We start from the raw sequence: 26,768 nt of genomic DNA, 5'->3' as shown, positions 1-26,768 counted from the left end.
CTATAACAGTGATATCTAAAAACATTATTACTAAATTTGAATGCAATAATATACTTTGAGTTGCATGACAAATCCTACAATTGTGTGTAATGGAGGGTAAGGAACTGTCTAGCACCAGGACCCAGGCAAGGGGCAGAGTCTATAAAAATGGGGTGGGAAGCTCATCTGAGCTTTTCTTCCTGTGCTGATACACACCTGAGGGAGCAGCTGAGGCCAGCATTTGTTTGGTGTTTGATTTGGTAGGCTCCCCTTTTCCAAATATGTTTAAAAGCATGATCTTAACAGTGAAACTGTAGCATTATGAAATATTTATTTTAGCTCATGGTATTACATTTACATTTTGTTAGAACAGAGATGTTTTTAAATAGGTTTTTAGTCAATATCAGCATGGTTCTTTACAAAGAATAGACTCCAGTCACCTGCATGTCTCCTGCTGGGGTAGGAGACTGTGTTTCAGTCTCGCAAGGTATATTTCATTTTATACTAATTGTTTTGTAAACATATTTATTGTAAAGTTTCCTTTTTTATATGAATGTGTTTCTGTTTCTTTTAGTTTTTAAATAAAGATACTACTAGTGAAGCCAACCACTGTTTTTCCTAGATTCATTACATTTTAGTGTGTCTTCAAAGTAATCAATTGAATGACACATTTTCTGTTTTATTTCTCTTGTGGGTCTTTCTGCTGTGGTAAAGGGGCGCTGAGTTAGAGTAGCCATCTTGCATGTGTGATCTAATGTGTGGTTTGAGTCACCTTAGCTCATTGTGAGTAGGCAAAGTTTAGTGTTGTAGAACAGTTTTGATTTGACTCAAATTGGTTCATGTGTAGTAGTGGTTTATTGATGATTTCCCTACACATTTCGTGACAACTTCCTCTTTTTACACACAACTCCACACATAACTAACCCCTCTGATAGTGCAGTCTAGCCCTGCATTGCTTATATTCTTTGCTTGTTCATTTATTGTTAATTTATGTATTATTGTAAAATGCATTTCATCCCTCCTGTATCCATCCTATAGGCACTGATCGCTGGCCGTGGTTCATTCCCCAAGACCAGCAGGATAAAGTTGCGTGGAGAAATTGAAGAAGCAGTGCTTTCCCCTCCCTCATGATCACAACTGAGGTGCCCTTGAGCAAGGCCCTGAACCCCAACTGTTCCAGTGGAGCTACTGGCAGATCAGACTGTGGTTGTAATGGGCAGCTTCCAGGTATGAATGTGTAACTGTGAGTCAGGGCAGCCCTGAAAAAGAGAGTATTGCTCTCAGAGAAACTCCCTTGAATAAATAAAGGTAAAAAATATATAGCCTACTTTTATGCCTTGCTGCCACCTAGTTGACATACATAAGGCAAGATTCTCTAAGTCCTTCACAAGCCTTAAGGTTTTTCTGGTTGAATTCAGTTTGTACATAGATCCATAAACCCCTAAAAAAAAAAGAGAACGCACACTGATTTATTTTAAAGAAGTATTTTCTTTTCCCCTATGATTAAGGTATATTTACTTTTAATGATGTTTTAATTGATTTATTATGTTTAGATACGTTATTCTTTATGTTTAATTTATTATGTTTACTTTTTCCTGTCATTTGATTGATATTTTCTTTTTTCCACACACCGGATTATATTTGTATAAGAATGTCCATTCCATGTCCACCAGCTCAATGTCTATGTATTCACAAACAAAGGCAATGAATACTAGTCAGTCAGAGACAGAGTAGAGCTGGTCTTGTAACGCACCCTTTGCAAATTGTAGGGCTATTTAAACTTTTGCTTCTGCAGCACTGCTCACTTTCTTGCTCTTTTATAATGCTGTTTTAAACTTACTGCTACTGCTACTTTTAATGTAGCATTGCATAAGCTATCTTGCCTTTGGACAGTCTAAAAATGTTGCTTACGGGAAGAATATTGGCCGTTTTGTCATCTGTCAGCGAAAAGATGAACTTCAGTCAGTGGCTAGCTGAAGTTTTCTCTCCTGCTGTCGGCAGCTTCATTTCATCATAGTAAGTACTGCTTGACTGTGCTAACATACACTCTTTGACTCCATTATGTCTTGGCTCTGTTGAGTTGGTGTTTGTGTGCTTTGCTAAATTAACTAATTTCAGCTTTTTTGCTTCTGCTATGTGCAGGTTTTGCATGTTGTGGATTATGGCTGAGCTAATTTCTCTTGGGTTGTAGTTGGCACCTGCATTATGATGCTTTCAAGCTATGTGTACATAGTTGTGAACTTTTGATTTGTATGTGTATATGTTTGAGTATCACAGTATGTGTTTTGGGATCATTTCCTCCCTGTTGTTTATTTGTGTGACTCCAATAAATCATGGTTGTTGTCAAACAATAAATAGCCAGAGTAACATTTTGTTTACAAAACTTACTTTCATATTCAACAAAGCATTCAGAATATTTCTGTGATATCTGGCTTTATTATTCTTTGTATCATAATTACATCTAAATTGCTGCTCCTGTTTTGTTTCATGCTGCTGCTACACTCAGCTCTGCTCATCTACAACCTCAGGCTGATATCATACTGATGGTCAAAGCTATAACTTTATAACTACCTGTGAACATGCATTTATAGACAATAATTCAGTCATTTTCTGCTACTTTGTTTGATGTGTCATAGCCTGCTGCTTCAGGTTGGGTTTAAGTTTATCCATCTCACTTCAATAGATAATAGATGTGTGTGTATGTATTTGTCACAACATTCTCTCCTGTGCTCGGCTCAGTATATGGGTGTGAGGTCAGAGCCTTTAGATCAATCAATGCAGTAATGAAATATGGAAATGTGTTCCCTACCATTATTTGCAATTGACGATTGACGTAATTTTCGATCCTGCCAATTTGCACTGGATGTGTAGACTCACTGATCATCTCCCTGATCATGTCGGTGTATGCCAGCAATAGTGAACACAACAGCTGTGGTTTGCAAGCGCATGCAATGGTGTTTGGTCTGTTCTATAAAGCGTGGTCTAAGGATTTCTGACACACAAGTTTTACCTGTGTAGTCTGTTTCAATGGCAGAATCTGATGTGTTACATATTAGCGTGGATTAAAAATCAGTGTTTTTCAGTGTAACAGGCTGGAAGATAATCTGTGATTCATGTGGAACAGATAGTAGATCAAATTAATTTTCAGTTGTTTAAAAATTGTGCAACCAACAATAATCTTATTTCCTATGACACATTTATCTGTGATTTATCTATTAGGCTGTCTAAAAAGATCTAGAAAAGAGACAAAGGAGATATGAGGGGTTTATAATGAGGAAACTCTAAGTTATATCAGCTGAAAAAGACATTAGGTTTTACGGATGTTATGGCCAAGTGGGAACATATACAGGAAGATAGGACCTAAAACTGAACCCTGAGGGACCCCGCAAGTTATGTCTGGCAAGGAGGATGATAAATTGCCCACAGTGACAGAAAAGGTTCTATGGGAAATGCAGTAACTCAGCCAGCACTGTGCTGTATCTCTGATACCCACCCAGTGCTTGAGGCAGTCAATTAAAATTGCATGATCTACAGTATCAAAAGCCTCACTGAGGTCTAAAAGGATTAGGATCGAACATTCCCAAGCATACACTGTTAAAAGAAGGTCATTTGTTACTTTAAGAAGGCCTGTCTCAGTGCTAAATAAGACTTTATGATTTGAATTTTAAGAAACTGTTGACTGTTGAATGTTGAATGAGCAATTGGTGTGAAATGTTTTTTGAAAAAGAAAAACCCAAAATACCAAAAAGCTATTTGGATGTATAGTATAGCTCTAATTACTGAAAAGTCTGTGAAATACCAAAAAGTGCAGATCAAGATTCAGAAATAATGTCATGAAAAAGGTAGTTCTAGTGAAAGGATGGTTTGTGCAAAGTCATTTTGGGTGAGGCTCTAGGAAAACAGAAAGCCAGCTTGAATCTTGAAAGGCTTGAGATCAGCCTCTGTGGAGTGAGAGGAGAAAGGTGGTTGTGTGAAAGACAGACTATTGCATGCAAAAGCCTTACAAAGTCATAAAAACAGGAAATGTTCATGTTCCGGCTGATGACGTCCATTATGTGTATAAATATGAGATGCACGATGGATTTATTGGGTGCTTTGCAATAAACCACTTAAATTCTACAAGTCAATGCTTAAGTCTGATCTTTAACCCTCTGAAACATGACATAAGTTAGCGTTTTGTGGCAGAATGGAAAGAGTTAAAGGACAATCATGACTGCACCCTGGCTTGGGCGACAGTCACAACAGTACAGCCGCAGTAAGGTAAAGAGATCTCTTTTTGATCTAATGTGTGGTCTCGCCTAAGTGTGGTGTGATGGGTAACGTCTGATACTCTGCAAAAATAACCCTAAAAGCTAATTATGAATTAGTCAAAGACTTAAAAGACTTGTGGAATTGAACTAAATTGATCAAGTTAAATTGCATTTATTTGCATGCATTAATTGTGTTAGAAAATCAGTACAGCTGCACAAGAAGCACAATAAAGAATTAAAGCCGCAAGCGGCGATGGCGGGCCCTCGCTCACCCATGCCACCGCGGGGCCTGAGGTATGGCGGGGCTGTGGCGTGAAGCAGAAAGTGAGAAAAAACCTGGAAGGAGGCCAAAAATGCAATGTTTCGTTCATCCAGTAGGGGGCAGTCACAGGTAGTTACACATATGGTCTGGTGTGGTCTGGTGTGTTCAGGGCGGCCACTCATCAGTCATGTGAAGTTTGGAGTGAATTGGACAAAGCATGAAGGAGTTATGAGAGGTTGATGGTTCATCCACCAGGGGGCAGTAACGGGATGCATGCAGGTGTGTTCAGGGTCAGTCCCTCATCACACATGTGAAGTTTCGTGGAAATCGGACAATGTTGATGCAAAAAAATGGCACTTCCTGTTTCCAGTAGGGGGCGACATAAGCGACACCCCTATCAGATGGAAGAGGTCTCCACCCTGGACCTGTGTATCAATGTTCATGATGATACGTGTTCAATAAAGCCATCAAAAAGCCAAACGTATTTTCATGGCGAGGAATTGATGGTAGCCACGCCCCCACAGGGACGCCATTACTCGTAGCTTCACAGTGTTCATAATGTAGCTTCACCAACTGGTTCTGCATGTTTTAGAAGTGGAATGAAGTTGATGGGGTCAACTATGTATTTTTCATGAATTTAAGTTCACTTCCTGTTACCACCGGGGGGCGCTATGAGTTACGTGGGAAGTTAATATATCGGGACGTTCAGGGCGGAGCCATCATCATGCTCAGCAAGTTTGAAGCTGATAGGATGAAGTATGTGGGCGTGAGAGCCACTCGTATGTACATGGCGAGCACGCCAAAGTTAGTTGAGCCCTGGCAGACATTCCCTTTGACCTACGGATGTGCAGAGCACAACTTAAGCTCAACTAGGTCTGGAGATGTTGCGTACCTAATTTGAACTTGATCGGGCGAACGCTGTGGGAGGAGTTAATTTTAGGCGGGAAAAATCAAAACCAAAATGGCCGACTTCCTGTTGGGTTGAGGTCATGAGGTCAAGAGGATTTTTTGCATATGTGGTTATAATACATATGTGTACCGAATTTTGTGAGCATAGGACAAAGTTAGCAAAATTCCCTATGGGCATTTTTGGACTTTGTAGGGGGCGCTATTCCGCCATTCTGCGTCGACCATGTGCGACCACCCGGATGAGGCCGGACGTCCGTGCAAAAGTATAAGCATTTTCGCATTTGGGAAAGGGGCGAAATTGGGGCACGAAATGTCGGAATAATAATAATAATAATAATAATAATAATAATAATAATAATAATAATAATAATAAACATTACAATTTCAATAGGGCTTTCGCCAGGCGACTTGCAGTCGCCGCTCGGGCCCTAATTACAGAGTTACCCTTTAACTGTTCTACAGTACTACATGTAGATGAGACTACAGAGGGGGAAAAATAGTTAAGTTTAAAGAGAAGATACTGCAATTGCCCCTACAATGTTTTATTTTATTTTTATTTAGTTATGTTTAACATAACATTAGACTAGACAGCTGGACAGTGTCAGAGCAGCAACACGGTTTAAGAAATTAAACATTAAGGTTACAGTTAAAGTAGTTAAAGTGTGGGAGGCTGAATTGTTTAGCTGTGATGTTTGTGAAGTGTCGTGTGTGGTTAGGTTGGGTATGTTTCAGGTGGGAGGGCTGCAGAATTAAAACAAAGGAAAGAGTGAGAAATAAACAAACAAGGGAGAGAGATATATAGTTATAATAGTATTACTACACTTATTGTTAGTAATAATATACTTTTATCACTGTAAAAAAAAAACAATTAAATGTCAACAAAGTGACATGAACAGTCCTAGAGAGAAAATTACAACCATCTGGCTCAACATTTCCACCATCACCCTCAGATAACTTTGTTAGACCACAAAGCATAATGTAGGCTCAGCAAGGGCCGTCCTTTCTACGCCAAGACAGAGAGGTTAAACTGAAAAACAGAAAGCTGAAACTGTCAACCAGTGACGTAGAGAGAGAGAGAGAGAGAGAGAGAGAGAGAGAGAGAGAGAGAGAGAGAGAGAGAGAGAGAGAGAGAGAGAGAGAGAGAGAGAGAGAGAGAGAGAGAGAGAGAGAGAGAGAGAGAGAACACTGTGTGGTGATGTCTTTCTTGACTTTTTTTAATTTCGGAGCACCTTGGGCCAAATATTTCAATTGATAGCTCAGGCATTTAAGTGACACTAAAATGAGGCACTGAGCAGTGAGGTGACACAATAAAGAGGAACCTGATTGGTCCTTCTGTCTGAATTCCAGTACCAAGTTTGAGATTGATGTCAGATAGAACCTTATCATTTGGTCATTATTTGTCCTTGATGTTTTTTTCTTAGTTAGGGTAAATTGTAAATAGACTGTACTTATGTAGCACCTTTCCAGTCTTCTGACCACTCAAAGTAATACAAGCCACATTCACCCCTTCACACACACTCACACACGAATGGCAGCAAGCTACCATGCAGGGTGCTGGGTTCAGTATCTTTCCCAAGGACACTTCGACATGTGGACTGGAGGAGCCGGGAATCAAACCGTCGATCTTCAGATTAGTGGACGACCCGTTCTACCTCCTGAGCCACAGCCGCTGAGTGCTTTATTTAGTGCTTTTTTTTATTCCCGTTTCTCTCTCTTCTGGGTGGAAAGCTCATGCCTCCCTGCCCCACCGCTCTTCACGCCGATTCAGCACATGGGCAAATGAAATCTCCACTCGTTGCCAGACAGGGCCATGCTCTTCAACTGCCATCAAATTAAGATGTTATTATTTATTAATGAATGGTTTTGTATTATTAAAGAAGAATGAAAGAAGAGGTAGCGAGAGAAAGAAAAAAGAAAACTTCTGCAGGGGATGTAGTCTTTGTCTTTGATTGAAATAATACTACTAGTACAACAACTACTACTACAATTGCAACTACGTTCACCCCCACTACCACTTGTAATGGCAATAATAACAATAATAGTAATGATGACAATAGTAGATCAATTATTATTGCCACCAATATTGACAATAATATTATATTATTATACTATTATTATTATACTAATCCTAATATTCATAACACTTGTAATTATAGTCATCATCATCATCATCACCTCATTAATAGTTCTCTTTCTGACGACCATACATAACTATGATTGGCCAACATTGTCCTTGTATTATTATTCATAATAATAATAATAATAATAAAATAATAATCATAATCATAATAATCATAATAAACTGTATAATAATACTAATATTAATAGGACCCTAATATCATTACTAATAATAGCACCAACAGTAATCATGTTTTCAATATTTGAATGAAAAAGTAAGCCTTCAGCACCATAAATGGCACAGTGGTTATGAGATATTTTTCTCTCAACAGGACTATAGTGTTATGACAAGTCTTTTGTGATGCCATAAAAGGCAGTTTAATAACCTTCCATTAAGTTCAGCTTTTGCACTCACTCTTTAAAGACCTCCTTCTGTGGTCTCATCCTACCATTCAAATTTGCTCGGCTCCGATGAAAGAGGTTCATTACAAAGAGATGATTATCTTCACCAGTCTCAAGTTCACTTTTGCAGAAGGTGAATTAGTTGTCATTCCCCCTTTGCCCTCTGAACCAATGATTTGCTTTCAAGGCCTCTTTGAAAAATTTAAAATGGTTGATGAGGTCACAAGAGGGGTGTCCAAATGTGAAAAAGGCTTTAAATTTGTGACTTTATACTTTTAAATACAGTAGTGAAATAAGGTGTATGCAAGCCTTCGTGGTAGTTTTCTTATGACTCAGTAGTAATAGAACTGGGAAGTGCTGTAAAGACTTTGATATTGCCAAAGATACAATGTAACAGTGGGTAGGTGCATCATTTTAGAGGCGGAGTGAAGCAGTAACTCATACAATTGCTTTGCATTGAGATCCAAGAACAATATCTAGTTAAACAATAGGACTTAAGGTCAAAGCACATTAAAATGATGACTCTTTTCTTTTTCAACGTATTGGCCGTATCACAGAATGGAAGACGGATAAAGACTCAACAAAGTGCATAGGGTTTCAGATTTAATTATGACTGTGAAATGACTGAAAGAATAAAAAACATGTAATCTGAGAATTCGTTTTCAAATATTATACAGTTAGATTAGAAATTAGGAAGTCGTTTATTAGAAATCACATTTGCTGTAATGAATTTTAATAAACTGAAACAGTGTTGAGACTGTGAAATTATGTAACTGCAATTATACTTTAATTGTGAGAAAATATTAAATTCAGGGTAATGCCTTAGATTACAGCCTGCAACCTAGAGTCCTAAACCATATCCTGTGCTAACAGCATACCAATAAGGTATATCCTGTATACATATAGGTACAAGGGAACAAGCTTTGAAGTTAGAGAATAAGGTGGTAACAAGATGGGAACTTAAAAAGAATGTATTCCGTAGGTATTTTTAATCAACAGGTACCTGTTAGTGGACATATTCCTGTCATCGTCTTTACCTTGATAAACGTCAGGAATCTAATTTGCTTCTGTCTTCTTCCAAGACTTTGTAGTTACAGTTACACTGCATTGTACACAGTTACTGACAATTGAATGATGGAAGTATCAGCCTACATGTAATTATGGTGGAAACCAATTGGACAGTCTTCATAAGCCAGTGAGTTGATTTTTGGGTCAGTGCACTTAGCTTTGGGTTATAGCTCAGCTGGAAAGGCAAGCTTGTGCTCTGATCATGCTGAACATCCTTTCACTTTTATTTCTTGGCATTTATACAAACTCAGATTAACACAGGGTCATCATGGGTACATATTGCTCAAAGAAAGAGAGGTTAGAAAAGTGGTTAGACATCACAAGTGAACAGTAATATATTGCCTAAAGGTTTATTTATGTAACCCTAACTTTAACCAAATCCCACCTTTACAAAATTGAGATTAAGGTAAAAACAGGGGACAAAAGACAGCGTGTCCACATCTTGCTAAGGTATGGTATTGTCTAACATGATGACTAATGTTAGATAGAAGAGCCTGTTACTTCATGATTGTAAGGGCAATTCATTATTGATATGGAGAGAGTTATACACACTGCAGAATAAATCAAATATTATGATTTTGCATACAAAGTTCAGAGTGGATCTATGTACGAATGTTTGTCTCAGGGCCCTTGAGATAAGAATCAGCATTTTAACTACTTTGATAACAAGAACAGACATTGTAGATAACAGAAGTGTCTTAATGGAAATGCTGATGCTAATTTCCTTAACTGTTAGGACTCCCAGAAGCATATGGTTAGTCAAAGATCATATATCTATTGTTCTTTAAATGGTACCTTTTGCTTAACATTCATATGCAGGTTGTATACAAATGTATTTATAAACAACTGAGCATACATGCACAATCTGTGAGCCAGTTTATCAATAAACCTCATTCTGAACACTCTAAACCCCATCCTAAATAGAGCTACACATTTATTTTGATTTCCCGATGGCTACATTTAGAGTGGAGCACCATTGTTGGAAAATGTTCTATTATTGTCAAAGCTGTTAATGTTGCTGTCATAAGTGTTAGCAGTGATTATCAATCATTATTAGTCTGATTTGTGATAGCTGTCAATAAAACAAAGTCAAGTAATCCTGTTGACTTCAAGAACCAGAAACCCCTCCCTTACAAATCAGAACAAAATGATGTTCATCTGTATGAAGCATTGTGATCCAGAAAGTATTGTGAAGTTTTGTTGTTGTGCATGTGAAATTCCTGTGGGTCACTGTAAACTCTAAAGGAACTCTTTGTTTTGATAAAAACACTTTCTTAGACACATTTCTGTCTTATTTTAGTAATGTATTGCAAAGAGAAAAGGTTGAAAAGGTAACAGGTAAAAGTTGTGGTTTTATATATAAAAGATATGAAATCAAACACAATATTTGTGCAACTGTATATTTGTTAAAATCAGTCCCTCATCCTCATAATCCCTCAAATACATATCCATAGACACTATTTGTGTGTGTGTGTGTGTGTGTGTGTGTGTGTGTGTGTGTGTGTGTGTGTGTGTGTGTGTGTGTGTGTGTGTGTGTGTGTGTGTGTGTGTGTGTGTGTGTGTGTGTGTGTGTGCATCTGCGTCTGCTAACAGCCCAATTAATGGTGATGGCATTGTTCTCCAGATGAGGTGAGAGCAGCTCATTATATGTCAGTCTGACTTTGCCTTCTCCACTCAGTGCTCCGATAGCTCTTCTCTGTACAGACCTGTTTTGGAGTAATGCCACAGATGGTGATGAGCCTGTGTAATCCCTGTAGATTTCCACAGTTTATAAACAGCAAGACAAGCAGCAGGTCCCTCCGATCTGAACAAACACTTCTAAATCAGAGGGTGTTTATCATGCCTGTTTGGGGTGGAGGTTGTAATGATTGCAAACAAGAGCAAACATGCCAAGAGAAATGGATTTCACAGATCTAATTGATTGGGAGAAGAGCAGCAGATTTAGCTGCTGTAACCCCCCCCCCCCCCCTCCTCTCCACATTGCTGAATGAGAGTATTAGATTTATTATAGTTTATAACACCTGAAGTATGTATCATTTCAAATGCGATGCATTCAAAGCGATACAGGGAGCATTTCATTTCCTTGGGCTAAATCTGAAAAACTTAAGCACAGTTGGAAATGGCTCATTGCAATGTACCACACAGAAAACAACACATTTCTGGCTCATAATAGTGAGAACCATGAATCTAACCCCACATTCACAGACAGAAAGATAACTGACAAATTCCTTGGTGAAATGAAATGCCGTGCACGCTGAAAGTAACATCAGTATTTGCTTTCTGTCTGGGAAAAAAAAAATCCCAGCATTTTGATGTATTGCCTCACCCGTGCACAGAAATACATTCTTTTTTTCAGGTGAATTCCTTCCTAATATTCCAGGGAACAATAGGAACATCTAGGAACTGGTTTGATCCATGACACGTTGATATTTCATTTGGAGAAATCAATCAAAATCTACCAGCAAAAAGGGCGCATGATATGTGTCAAATGAAACTGCTGAAATCAAAAGTTTTATGGGTTTTGGAATATTTATCAAGTAAATGAGATATATCAGAGCACCACACAAATCACAGGAGAACTAATCAAGATTTTTTTCTTGCACTGTTAGTGAGAGGTTATACTCTGGGGAAATTATTATTATCTGCAAGGCCAGTTTTGTTTTCGGGTGCTTTAGTGTGAAAAATCTAACTGTGTATGACAATTACAAATTGCAAAATATATTTTGATCGAAAGTATGTAACATTAAAAATCCATCCATTTGTGTGTTATGCTGAAATACAAGCTTTATATTAAATGTGTTTTTGTTTTTGTGACTCACCTTGTTTTACATGTACAGCGGCTAGAGAGTCATCTAAAATTAGCAGCACGGTTTGAGACACAGTAGGTAGTGCACCCGACTAATAGACTCTAGAGGTGAATTAGCCATTAGCTGAAAAGGCTTATTCACCTCTAAAATAGATGTCTTTGTGAAAGTGAAAAAAGTGAAATTGTAAATGGAACATTAAGAGAAGTGCAGAGCTTGTGTCAGAGAGAAAAATGTGTTGATTAGACTCAAGTAAATGACCAATGGTGTAAGTAGTAGTACATATTCTGAACAAAATTAAACATTTACGTAAATGCCATATATTTAAGATCATATCTTAAAAGGGAACTTTAAACTAGAGGTCAGAGGATGAAGAGAAAGTTTATAATTTGACCATTACTTCTATGTGATAATTTTCAGTGAGATATTTACCTGGGGTCTGGCATTACTGCTCTGCCAGCTTTGTTTTGACCAAAGAGGCCATATCGACACACTCTGTTTAGGCGAGAGGTGCAAATGCCTCCTAATGGATTTGGCTTTACACTTGTCAGGTCTGCAAACAGAGCCACGTTTAGCACACAGCACAACAACAGACTCTCATCACCCTGCTGTGGCCTGGAAGCTGTTTGGAGGATGCATCTTTAAGTTTGAACCAGCTAAAATATGAGTGTACTTTCAAATTCTGGTTTAAGTGGGGGGAAAAAACCCTCAAACATCAGCAGGCTGTTATATACTATAGTAATTTGTCAGTGGGGTAGTTTGCTTGACCAAAAACATCATTATACGACTTATACTCTGTATTCTCATGGAGCATCAATTAGCCTGAATGCATGTTTCCTTACGTCCCATCACTTATTTATATCAGTTTATTTTACTTTGATGTGAGCAAAGCGTGTAATTGCGTGTACCTCAGTCATCATGTTTCCTTGATGAAATTTTCATCTGTGTATGAATTATGTATTAGTTATGCATAATGTACTGATTGAATTCCACTTTTTTCCAAAACAAAACTTAAGAAACTATTTTTTTTCAATATCACTTGCTGGTAACATCCATATGTTTGATGCTTCTATTTAGCAAACTCAAAGCAAACCTTTTTTTTCCAAACACCATAATAATGTTTGCAAGCGCTTTCTGATCAGAACGTTACAGAATAAGCAGACTTCTGTTAAATGTGTTGACCACAGTGTATTACTGCACCCACATGCATCACTCTGTTTAGGGCGAGATATTTTACAGCAGTCTTTCAGTGGCTTGCAAAGAGCATATTAGTCATTCCTTTAAAGCCTGAGGCAAGCAGTAGAGTTCTTAATACAAGTGAAGTGGACGCCCGCCGCTGGCTCCAGGAGGAAGTGGTGAGTGTAGAGGACTGTCAAAGAAAAGGCACAGTAAGGTTATGTTTTAAATTAAACAACAATCTTCTGTGGCACACACATACATATTTGTCTTCATAAAAATATGTTATCTGCAATGTTGAGTTGACACTTACTATAGCTCGTGTAGTCGAATGATGAAAAACCTGATCAAGAAGGCTTGCTTAGAGTTATGGGTGGAATTTGGATTTAACAAAGAAACTGCACATATTACAACCGCACAATTTATTTTCCCTGCATTTGACTGCTCGTAGTACAATTAAGTACTTTTTGAAAGGACGCTGGCGGCTGAACATTTCAATACTTGGTTCCAGATTGGCTGTTAAGTCTGTAGGCAGAACACCACCATTGATATTGCTGTTATTTATTATTTGATTTTTTCCAGGAACAACAGAGATGCTCAGTAACATTAGACTGTGTGATGATTTGAAAATTCAGAATTGTATCACAACGGTATAAAATAATGTTAAAGTTTAACAAATGATTCCAAGCTAATTATAATTCAAACTACAGAAAGGGGTTATCTATGTATTTGATGTAAAGCACACCAGGCTAACACAGTTAATTACACTGCATTACATGAATGCATATTTATAGATGACTTTGCATACATTTGCCACATCACTATATGATATCCTGTGGTGTTGATTTCAGCAATATTGTCATAATAATGAACAACTATTCTGTCTATAACAACATGACTAATTAAGCAACCATCTGCGTTGTGTAGGTAATATTTTTACACAGCAAATCAACAAATCCTTTTGAGTTAATTCATTTAAAGAAAATAATCACACCATTTAACCCATATAAACACCAAACCATATGAAACTGTAATTACTTGCATGAACTCCTGCTCCAAAACATGTAATCATGGAATTATTTATTTATTTATTTACCACACTCTACAATGAAACAACAGAAGTTTATTTATTTATTTAACTTTCTATTGAATCACAGCTAAATATATATAAGCTATGGTATTTGATTCTTTACATTTAAATAAAAAAAATGAAGAAGAAATAGAATAGCTCAGTTTGTTTCAGTTATAACTTTAAATACTAATGCTCATATTTCTAAATCCCAACAACGTTTAATCCTTATTACTGTCAAAGAACATTTAATGTATTTTTTCCCAGCGTATAGCCAGAAGCCACTTTATAAAAGTTTAAGATGTGTAACAAATTATAAAACCGTATAACATAACGCCATATCAATCAAGACTTCTACTGTAGCTCTATTACACTCAGACTGCTGTATGTTAAAGACAAGACAAGGATGGCAGAAACAAAGAGAGAAGGAGCAAGGGAGAATATGATATCAATACTAAGATTGACTCAGTAGGGAGAGGATGTAGAGGCAGAAGCTGGCACACTCAGAAGATTGGCAGCAGGGAACAGATGGTCAGGAGGAGAAAGGAAACATGACCAGGATGTGTAGTTATGCAAAGATAAGCAAAGGAGGTGCCCAGAGTGCTGATGAGCTATGAGACACTGGCATCATAATTCTGTGTATAACACAGCTATCCAAGTATCAAAACTTCAGGTATCGCTTGTTGTGTCAGGCTGCTATGGAAGCCGTGCAGTGCCTCTAAAACGTGTTACCCGTTTGTTTCTCAATTAGTGTATAATGAATAAAAGCCGATAGACACCAGATGTTGTGTTTTTTCTTTTTCTTTTGATAGATGGAGCTGTTTAGGTTTTTGTATATTTACATGTAATAAATCAATATATTTTTACATACCATCAGCAAAATTTTGGTTTTTCTATTACCACTAAATGTTGACTTTCCATACTGATGAGAGTGATGCAATGACTTTGATGTTTGATGCGACATGTTATTTTCTTCCAGACGCAACTATCATAACAACAGATGCATCAGAGCTTGAATTGTTTGTTCAGATGCAAATATTAAATAGCTGTATGCTAATAGGGCAGCTTTTGTCAGCGCTGCATAATGTCGCTAAACGGCAGCAACACCGACCCAAACCTAACAAAACAGAGACTGGAGACTTGAAATCTTGCTGTTAATCTTGCACAAGTCCATATCAAAATGATTCTGGCTCCAATAAGCACCGAATGAGAAATCCACCATGGGAAACTAAATCCTGAAATCAGCCCATTTTCCATGCAGTGGTCTGTGAGAACACCAGCTGCTGTGGGCTATCATGGACGTGAGCCCTAACACAAAGCACTTCACTCTGCATAACCAGGGCACTAGGCTTTGTTTGTATCGGCAGGTTGAGAAATGCACGTCGACTTGAACATGCCTTCGTAGTTGTCCCACGGGGATGTTGTGTGCCCTTGAAAAGATGCTTGGTTTGTAAAGTTTAGACAAAAGGCCAGTATCGATTGAATTATTACAGCGCTGTGCTCCTGGAGCTGTGCAGTAATGATACAGTAATGACATGCACCTCTCATGGTCGAGAGGTGACTCATCTTTCAATAGTAGTTTCTGAAGAAAATAAGGTGGGGGTCTGTTGTGTCATCATGTTTATTCAACATTTCAATTACAATTAATGAGCTATACTTAGGTTGTGCCCAGTAATTCTGTGTGAGTAATATAACAGTGCAATGTGGCATTTTGCTGGGTATCCTTGTACAGTAAGCAATTCTACATTAAATGATGCTGAAATATTTTACTCAGGTGCAAACACTCACACAGCCAGAGCTGTAATGTGTCAGGTTGCTGCAAAACTGAGGGCTATGTTGGATAATAGGGCTTTAAGGGAATATTGTGTAAATGTTTGTACTCAAGTGCGGTCGAAGAAAAATCTCAACTCTCATAATATATTAAAATACTGTTCAAGGTTTTGCCTTGTAGTTTGTTGAGTTATACTTTCAATAATCCTGAGAAGCATGAATGTTCTGTAGGCTAAATACTTTGAATATGGAACATGGTTGTCCTGGGGCCTGTTTCAAGTCTTACTAAGTTGCCTGGATAACTTTTCTCTGGAGATGCTTTATATCGGTGTGAGCTGTTCAGATAACTCAACTTGTTTCTTGGAACAGACCTTGTGTTTTGCTCTTAGTGACCACCTGGGGCCTGTATTGACTACCACCAAGCAGGCTCAGGTATCCTACAAATATGAACTAGAAATGTATTACACAGATCAGTGGCGTTGGGCTCAACCACAAATTGAATTATTTTTTAATTAGTTATAAACACAGTTTAATCTTTCAAACTCAACTGCTTGCAATGCAACAAAACAGAGAGCTATTAACAAGAGCAGCTACACAAAAGCAGCAGTAGAATCTAATATAATCAAATACAACAGCCCTCCTAGCCCCATTTGTGATGTCAGCACTCAGTGCGTTAAGTTGTGATTCACATGTTATCTGACAGTGGATTGCTTCTTCAAATATATTTATGTGATGTCACAGAGGTCTACAGTCTGCTAAGAATGATAAAATACTTCCCTGAACAAAAACAACATTTAAATCCAATATTTTCACAAACCTGCTTTGGGCTAATGCAGCAGACTTAACATATATCCAAGAGCCTGTAGCAAAGCAGCCAAGTCTGTAGAAATACTGGCTTCACCTTGACCCATGACATTTAATCATTTTAAGCAGACAGTAGACATCTGTGAGATCACATCTGAAGATGCAACTCACTGTTTGATAATAGGTTAAAAAATGGACATTTTGACTTTTGCCCCAAGATTTGCATATAGGGAACACTATGTGACAGAATTATTAACGTATGGAGCGTTCAAGTCACAAATGGAGCTTCCAAAAGAAATGATACCTTTGTAAAGCCTAAATTGTTCAATTTTTGTTTTGTATTGCATTATTCTGTGTACTTGATATTTTGTCATTCCCTAGTATTTGATGTAGGCTGAGCAACACTGTCTAGTACCACTAAGAATTTTGATAATTGCCAATAGTTAAAACTGTCTGAATTCTCTCAGGGAAATTCATCTTATTAATACATTAAAATATATGGTTAAAATTAATTCATATGAACATCTGATAAAGCTATTATGAAACCTCTGTGTTATGAGTGTAGTATCATCTATGTTTAGGTCTGAAGTTATTAAAGAGGCTTTGGTTTCCATTTATTTGTCTGCGACTTAGCAACACAGAGCTGAATCCCTCTTGATTTGATTGTTACTCTTCCAGCTGACTGACGCTCCAGCTCGTTGGCAGCATATGGCTTATATCAAGACCACATTTTTAGGTTAGATAGCTGATCATATTAGACATACATATGGATGCACTTTTATTGGAAAACAGTCATCAGAACCCGCAAGAGCAGCAATCTTGACAAGGCACCAATGACATCAATGTATATTTGATAGTGAAATTAGATTAAAATGCTGTGGGGAATGGCTGTGAGGTGCATATTTCTCCAGATAACATATGAGTGATTACTTCTAATTTTGCTGCATGTTATGACACCCACAGACTGCTGTCTTGCATGTTCTTTGCCTGGTACAGAAAACCCATTATATATGTTGCAGTTCCCAGTGTCCCATCAATAAGGCAATAAACAAATCAAATTGTATCAATGGCACATGTTCTTACAAGGATGAGGAAAGGCACAAAGAACATAAAGCTCTCATTACGATACATTGTTAAAGTTCAAGCTTTACACATTTTTAAAGAGCAGGTGTTATTTCCCAGTGGAGCTCTGACAGGACAAAAATGTACAGTATGTATGTGTCATACACACAGGATTAGAACAGGCTCATATGGAGCATATACAAAATGCTTTGCTACGTTATCCCTCTGTTCATTGGTGGAGAGGCACCGTACTTGTATGTGTCCAACACATTATTTGTCTTAAAATAATCACTTCATAATAATTGGTGTTGCTACAAGTGGTACAGGAAATCTGTGACGTTCAGACATCATTCAGAGCAACAACATTAACTCTCAATGCTCTTCTCCATCTATGTCTGCTAGTGTCTTCAACAGCACACTGCAACACGCATCCGCTGCACATCATTACACAGAAAAGCATGATGCAGAGTAATGACACTGGTTTAAATATGGACAGAAATGTTAGTGCTTATCTCATTGTGATAGAGTAGCTTAGTGCTAATTAAAATATTACATGCATTTCTTAACCAAGCTACTGTATCTGCTACCTTTTTGACATTATCATGAACATATGTTATGAATGACAAATGCACTGCTTACACTGCAGTTTATTCTCAGTAAGAATGTTATGCTTGAAGATATCCGGTCTGGATAAAAATACTGCAACTGAACTACATACATAAACATCAAATTCACCAGGTAATCTTTCAATATAAAACAACTTTCAACTTTCAACAGTGAGAGACAGAAATGTTTGAGAATGCATCTGAAAAGTTGTAATTTTAGTGACAATTCATGCATGTATATGCATTTAGTAGATCTTTTTATTCCTAATGTGTAAAACACAACTGTAAATCTCCCTCAAGGTGAGAACCAAACTGAAATGCTTTTGTGAGTGATACATTTAATTGAATCACATGAATGAATTAATTACGGGTGTTTTGGGAGCTCATTAGTATGAAAATGGAACAGTTTAATCTCATTGCTTTTCATGATATTTCTACGTGAAAAAACAACACACATGTTGTGGGAATACACTGTTTAAAACTGTAATTTAAATTATGTGCACAACTCTTTTCTGTTTGCTAAATGCAAAAAGTATACATCTAGTTCAAAGCCAGCAAATGTAAACTGAACTTTGTCAAGTTTAACTCTTCCAATGAGTTTGGAAAAATGAAAAGCTGATAGAAACTGACCATGTTGAATCTGATCAGCTCTTCTGCTTTATTCTCTTATTAAAGCCAACTTTCTAATGGGAATCTGTAACAGTAATATGCATCTCACAGAGTTTAAACTGTGCTTGTCCAATGCTTCAGCTGACATGAAAATAATATAAATGGAATATAAACTCATACTGGAATCAGGAAACAATATATTGTGCCATAAACACATCACCATAAACAAACATGTGTTGTGTAGAGAAAGAATTATGACCCAGATATACACTGAGCAGTACTTCTTACAGTTAAAAAGGTCCCTGGTGGGATAATTATATGAAGGTGACAATATTTATCACGTCATATATCTTCAAACATACCTCAAACATCTACACTGCAAATTCTTTTTACTTATCAGCTGAAATATTCCGTGATATCAGCAATAAGCTAATATTGGTAGATAATAGCTGATTCATCAGTCAGGTTCTAATGTCTTTAATAATCCAAACAGAAAAAACCCCCACTGTGTTTCTTTTTTAAATTTTTGGTCAGCACTGCCTCATCTACCACATTTTTAGAATTATATATTTATATCAATATAATTAAGTTGTATTGAGTGTATGTATAATGAGTATTATATAGTACTCATTATGCAGACACTATTGAATGTGGATTCAGTTTTTGTCTAAACTATAATGAAGTAAATTGTTGAAAAAAAGAATTCTACAATTAACAATTTTTCAAACATGCAAAATGCAGGAGAAGCACATACAAAGGTTCTGAATTCAAAATGGAAATCAAAGTATTTTAGTTGTTATGAAGCTCTTGTTAACTGTAGATGTTGAAATGCTAAATGGGGTTACTCTAGTGTAGAACAGCATTTATTGCTTGAATGACAAAATGACACAGTCCATGCCCTGATCCTGTGTGCAGCACTTCATCATCTGGAATGGATCATTTACATAAAGCATTCAGGCTTCACGACTGCTGTCAGTCAGGCCCATCTTGAAATGGATTGTGCACCGAGTGTGTCTGGATTTGTTGTTTTTCGATCAGTGAGGAGGATCAAATGCTATCGGTGACAGGTTAATGCATATTAATGTAATTCATCTTAGCCTAAACTTTTGTCTTTTGTCCTTGTTTTGATTCTCTGTTGTGCATGTTGCAGGCCCATGTTTGGCTCAGAATCTCATGTTTTTATTTCATTTAATTCAAGGATCAAAATGGGAACAAGAGGGGAAAAAAAGTTTTCTTTTGGATTGTTGCCTTACAGGTAGTTTGGATTCTGAAGTAAGTGACCTTGTTAAATCTGGCAATGCACACTAGTCTGGCATTTCAAATCTTACAAAGCACAAAATAGCAGTATCATGTCCTAGAGATAAATGCAAAGGAGAACATGCTCCTCTGCATTACAGATCTGTGTCAGCACTGTGCGCTTTTCTGCTGAACCCACATGGTCAATAAATTCTTGCTGTTTAAAAGGCGCATGAGAGGAGTGTACTCTGTAGATCTAATGAAATGACGAGGAATTGACCTTCAGGACACATGGGATAGATTCTTTACCGCCATCCTCATGTTAATTGGCTTTGTATAGTTCTGCTCTGAATTATAAGTGCGTTGTATAGTGAATGTATGTCACACAAGAGAGCTCAGTCCTTCAGGGTTTACAGTTCAGAAGGCAACAATGGTTCCTCAGGGATTAGAGATGTGCAGGGTTCCAAGTTAAAAGGCTAACAGGCAGCATCTACATACTAAACTGAGGGAGCGCACATCTTAGTTAAAGGTCCCCATACGTCTCATTCTGATTAAAAGCTGTAATGGATCAGAACATGCGGAAAAACGCTGCATTAATTTCTTGTTTGGCAATGAAAATTAGTGATCCCACTGATTGCTTGTTTAGATAATGACTTACAGAGCTCCTCATGTCATTTAATTTATTCCTACTGAGAGAAAAGCCAATTATTTAAAAGCCTGCAATATATTTTTAGCACTGAGCTTTTTCTCAGGTGGTATGGCCAGGTCAGCAGTTTGATTTGAAGTGGGAGTGGCGTGGAAGGCCACTGTGCAAAATTGAACCAAATTCGCCTGGCAGCATGTTAAACCATGTGTAAAATCCTCGCGATGGGCTTAGAAAACGATCCCTGGCTGGAGCCGCCACTTTCCCCCACACCTCTGTCTTTAGGGATGGTCACACTCATTTCTGTGCACCACTCATAGGAGCCTTTGAAGGAGAAGGGATGTCCAGGAGCCCATTAACCTCCCCTGTGCCTGTGCACTGATTCCTGACACACACCCAGACACCAGGTCACAACCTCTGGGAAAGCAACCTCCTTTTCACACACACCGAGAGCAGTGCTTTCTTTTCTTGCTGTTTACTGTACTTTTCATTGTATTTCCAAGAGAGTAGATCTCAACAAATGTGTCAAATATTTCAAAGTGATAATAAGTGTTGATTTTGAAGTGACACTTATTTTGAGTTGTCTTGTGTTGACTGTAGGCTTTGTTTGTCTGCTCATCAAGCTGTTATGGCTCAGGGGTGGCTTTTCAAAACTGTCTAAAAGTGTTAAATTAACTCTGCTTACTGTGGGCATTTTATTCATTGAATCACTTGCATGGTGGTTTTTCTACTCACAGCCACACTCACACTGACAATAAACATGGAGTAGACTGCATCAGCATTACATCCTTTTAAGTATAGAGGGTTTATGGTGCCCTGCATCTCTTGACCTTAATGTATTTCATTATGTTTCTATGATGGGTGTTACTCCATAGTCCTTTAGTATCCTCGTGTTTCCACTCCGCGGATAGGTCGGTATTGTTCTTATGCCCTTACATTTGCTAAATTATTTTTTTAAAAATTGATCACAAGATTTCTAATGTAGAGAGTAACCCTTGTATCACATGGTGTAATTGTTTTGACAGTTTACCGAAGATCAGAACTATTTCTAGGTGTTTCTCCACTGGTGAAGCGTCTTCATTAGTCAAAAAGCGTGGGCGGGACTCTTGCTCTCTGCAGCAAGTCAAAGAGAGAGGCGATAAAGAGAGGCAGGATCTGCACTTTACCGACGAGCATCTCTGCCGTCCTGCTTCACTACAGTAATCATTGTCCCCCGGAATCTGCAAAATACACAGGACTTCTGTGGGGAAAACAAAGCAGAGTTCATCAATGTAACTCTGCTCAGTCCGAAACTGTGACGTTTACCTGGATAAGTCCATCCCAACGAGAAGAGAAAGAGAGAGAGGGAGAGAGGGAGAACGAGAAAGAAAGAGAGAGAGAGAGAGAGAGAGAGAGAGAGAAAAGACAGTCAAACGCGAGTGGAGTGTCGACGTAAAATTGTGAAGGAAAACAGAAGAATATGATTGTCAAACAGCACTTGATCTTCATCCTTTACAGCCTCTGTGCAAGCATCTTTAAAGGTGAGCGCTGAATGTTTCTGTGTAGACGGGCGTGGTGTGCGGGGAGGAGGTGGCTGCGTTAAGTGTAAAGATCATATGTCAGCATGTCACACGTGAACCCAAGTGTTCAATGCAAAGACAGTTCATTTTCTTTTAGGGCTGATGTGTGTTTGCGCAGCAGTTGTGGCCGGCGGACGGCTGTGGTTGTCGGCTGTCAGAGCCGACTGTGCTGGAATGCCTGGAAGTTGAATTGTGCGGCGCTATGAAAAGCAGAATGCGGTTGCACAAGTTTTTTTTGTATCGGAGACAACTTGGATGTTGCCCTCCCTTTGGTATTAACTGACACATCAAACACCAGGCTGCAGATGAATAGCCTGCAGTCGCCTCCTGTTTCTCTGTTAAGCCAGTTATGTTCCCTGAAGCTTACACAGAGATGCACAAAACGTTGCAGCAGCTCATGGCGTGCGTCTTGTTTGTTGTGCGACTGGTGTCATTGAGTGGATCTGGTGTTGTTTTTTATAAGTCATCCTGTGAGCAATTTCACACTTGGCTTCAATCACCGAATTAACAAAGGTGACAATAACTTAGAAGCCTTCTCTCTTCCACACAGCAATGACTGCATCTGAGTTGAGCTTTTGTCTCCAGCACGGGCAGTTTGCGCACTGTGTGAAAGTGTAGGCAGAATGTGTGTGAGTGTGTGTGACTGCGCGCGTGTGTGTGAGGAAGCCTTCCCCGAGAGTGTCGCTATGTATAAGCCTACTGACCGTGCAAGCTCCGTAGCCTAGTCGCTCATTCAAAGTTGGGCTGCTGGGATCAGACGCATGTAAGGTTGTGCGTGTAATGCCTTTGTGCAGCCTGGTCTCATTGTCTCCTCATGACAACTCCCTTAACTCCCCACAGACCATCCCGCTCTTGGACATGCTTGCGCAGCCACCGCCCTGTAGGCGACCAGTGCGCAGATACATAACGCCCACAGCACGGAGGGATGGGGGGGGCTTTCAAATGGTTTAATGTCAGGAAGTCCCAAATCAAAGCAAAAAATGCTCACTCATCCCAATTTTATAACAGTTTGTTCCACATGAGATGAGAAGGGAAATATATTTTTTTGACATTGCTGATTCAGTATACTGTAGTGAGAGGATTATGTGAAAGTCACCTATGATCAGATACAGTCTACCTTTTTTGATGAGGGGTTGTAAGAAAAGTCCAACTTTGGGAACTAAAACAGACCATCAACCAATGGTCAGTTTCTCAAACACGACATGACTGGTGTATTTCATGTCATGTAGCCTACACATTGCATCATCACATCGGACATCAACTTTCAAATGAGTCCTGTTTTTATCATAGATTGTGTCATTAAAGTTCACCACATTTAGTCCAAGTGTCAGACCATGATGTGTTAAAGAAAAGGCGCAGATGGGTCTCTCAAATGTTAGGCGTTGTATGGTGTAAAAATCTTACAAGACTGACTTACGATTTTTTCTTTTTTTTGGTTAATGTAAGTTGCTTTTGGCAGTCTTACTGTCTTTTGCTTTTCCAAGTTTCAGCCCCACACATGTGAATTATCTTTGTGAACCGTCCATGTCGAGATGTCATCAATATCCAGCTGTATCCTGATGACACATTCAGTCACGTCTATCCTGCTGTTCCCCCTCAAGATTTCCCCCTTTGGAGAGGGTTAGGGTTAAATGACCATGTTTGATTTAGCATGTTTACAGTCCATTACCTACAAAGTGTGTTGACATTGCATAACTGCTGATCTTAGTATTCTTTAAAAAATAATTTCTTACCATCCAATAAGCCTATAGCATCAGTCTTAAACTCTATGGTATACTTTCAGATACATGAAACTTGCTTCAGTTTTGTAATTGCCATCAGGTAATGTTATATTATCTGGGATTTAAGGATTGACCTCTAAAAAGCGTTGCATTAAGGAAATCATTGTAAGGAAATGTTAATGTTAATAAAATATTAATGTAGTGAGCGGGATTTTCATGTGAATTTGGCAACATCTTGCATTAAAGGGTTGTTGCATGATGCAGATGTTGAGTGTCTATAATTTCCACTGAAGTCCCATGGCGGGTTTAAGATGATTTACTCTTACAGTACAATGGCAACACTCATGCCTTTAGCCTTTAGGATTACCCCATAATACATTATTGCATTTTATTGTTGCTTCAGTATTTGACTGTATTAGGACTAGAAGTATTAGCATCATTAGCAAGTAATGTTGAGACTAAAATGGACTGCAGCAAGCTAGCCCATCTTGAAACAGATTTGATTTCTTGACACACATTTTTATTGTCTTTTCCAAGAGCTCTGCTGAGATAGAGCCAACTTCAAGGGTTACTTTAAATATTTATCCTATGTGGCTGAAGTTTAGACATATGGAACCTGGAGCAACCAGGGCATGAGCCCAAAATTCAGTTTCCAAAACATAAAGCTCCTGCTTTGGAGGAGACATGAGCTTATAGCAATCAAACAATAAATGAAATGAATGAATCAAGAAAGCACTCATAGAACACATACTTCGCCAAGGCTGCACAAAATGTCTTTTTAAAATGCTCAGAAAATGTTTATCTGCATGGGGATATGGATCAGCTGGGGGAAAAAACACACAGATTTAGGCAATTCTTGGATACATATGCCAGACTTTTTTCATTCAAGTAAGAGCAGTTGTTTCACTGGTGGCAAATATTCCAAGAATGCCATATGTTGTGGTGTTAACAAGTCTGTTAGTAAACTGGATGTGGATTGTGCATCTGGATCTGGTTCTGCACTGGGCCATGGCAGAACCTTTCTACCAAATTTCATTAAAAACCTGTAAAAACGTTTTTGAGAACTCTTGCTCACCATCAGAAAAACAAACCAACAAACACGACTGGAAACATAACCTCCTCTGCGCAGGTAATACTGTGCATACTTCTTCTGCGATCACAGCCTAATCGACAGTTAAATTACAGTGCACCACATCACACGCTGCAGTGATACTGGAGACAAGACCTTAGCCTCGGCAGCTCTGTTCATGCTCCATAATGCTGAGAACCATTTCATGCAGCCTCATCCCTCTTAAAACAACTACACTGTTAGTATTTTGCTTAAATGCATTGCTGGACTCTTATCTATACCTGCAACCTATGGAGTGCTCCACTGCTTAAATGCTTAATATATTGTTGTGACTGAGTTGATGGATTGTTGTGTCTCCCCTCCAGAGTGCGAATTTCTGTTGTCCCCATATGTGCATAATTGGGAGCTTATTTCACCCTGTAAAGCGTTGGTATATAACCGCACCAATCGCCACAACAGATTTCACTAAAGATGGCTCATGCAGACATCTGGAAGACTTGTCGGAGCCAGTTAACAGGTTAGGTGGCAGACAGGCTAGTAATGCTAATTAGCCATGTGGTGCGGCTATACTTAGTCTCTTTGGAGACCTGTGGGCTTGTTTTGTCAGAGATGTAAGTTTTATGATCTGTGTCTTTCTTTGTTGGCCACAGCTTCTCTGGTTTAGTCTGACATTCCTTCTAGTCAAGTGTTTCATCACTTCCCTTCTTACAGAGCCCAAAAAGCTCCCATACCGCCAATGGAACTTTTCTTTTGTTTGAGCATGGAGCCTTTCATCATTTCTTATCTCGTCAGACATTTTGGCAAGTACAACCTGCAGGTGACATTTGAGCATTGGTGTGTGTTTGACCATAACGTGTGGGGGCAGTAATGAGGGCAAAGTGGAGGATAAATGAAAGTGGCTCTCTTTTTTCCCAGACTTTTAATCTGGTATCAAAACCACAGACATCAAAACTACGGACAAAAAGAGACAAGGAGGTTGAGGATGAATAATTCCCCCATAATGTAGATGGAATTCTTTCCCTGATTAGGGAGGGAATTGAGGCAAGTGATAAAATATGCAAAAGCATATTGTAAAACATTTGATATTTCCTTTAAATATTGGCCTAATAGAATACCTACCAGTTTTTGAGAGTTAAAAACCCTACTATGATTATTAAGTATTGCTTATTTGGTAAGAGTAGAACAGGAAGTAATTTGATTAGTCAGCTTACATAAATTAGACAGTAAATTATGGAATGGTTACTGAATTTTGTATAAGTCTTCTATGCATCTTTCTATGTTCCACTTGTATTTCACAGATCACTAAAGAAATGATGATCCATTGGACCATATAGTTCCCAAAATAATATTGTCTTGGGAACAGCATTTTGGTGATTTACAATTGTTTGATTCCATAATGACATTTATCTCACACAGTATTACTGTGTTTTTATTTGCATCTTTTTTGCAAGAAGCCAATATTTGAAACTCACATGTTTGGAACTCCAATCCAAAGCTATTTCAAAAGTAAAAGAAGCATATTATACCTACAATACATGCATTCATATGAATGCATACATTATATAGTATAAAACGCTTTGCATTTTTAAAATGTTTTCATTTGCATTCATCAGGATAAAAATTCCAATAGATAAGCTAAATAAATGGAATCTA

At 38.2% G+C, this 26,768-nt stretch overlaps 1 protein-coding gene across 1 annotated transcript in view; it reads left to right on the top strand.

Annotated features, from left to right (window-relative positions):
- Positions 1-22,169: 22,169 nt before the first annotated feature.
- Positions 22,170-26,768, top strand: part of cadm2b (cell adhesion molecule 2b) — a 151,750-nt gene continuing 147,151 nt past the window's right edge. The window contains exon 1 of the mRNA XM_062419075.1: positions 22,170-22,286. Within this exon, the coding sequence (XP_062275059.1) occupies positions 22,226-22,286 (61 nt within the window). The 5' untranslated portion in view covers positions 22,170-22,225. The remainder of the gene's footprint in view (positions 22,287-26,768) is intronic.

This window comes from Scomber scombrus, chromosome 5 (assembly GCF_963691925.1).
Source record: "Scomber scombrus chromosome 5, fScoSco1.1, whole genome shotgun sequence".
Lineage (NCBI taxonomy): Eukaryota > Metazoa > Chordata > Actinopteri > Scombriformes > Scombridae > Scomber > Scomber scombrus.
Note: the sequence above shows the minus strand (reverse complement) of the source record. Positions and strands in the feature narration are given on the sequence as shown.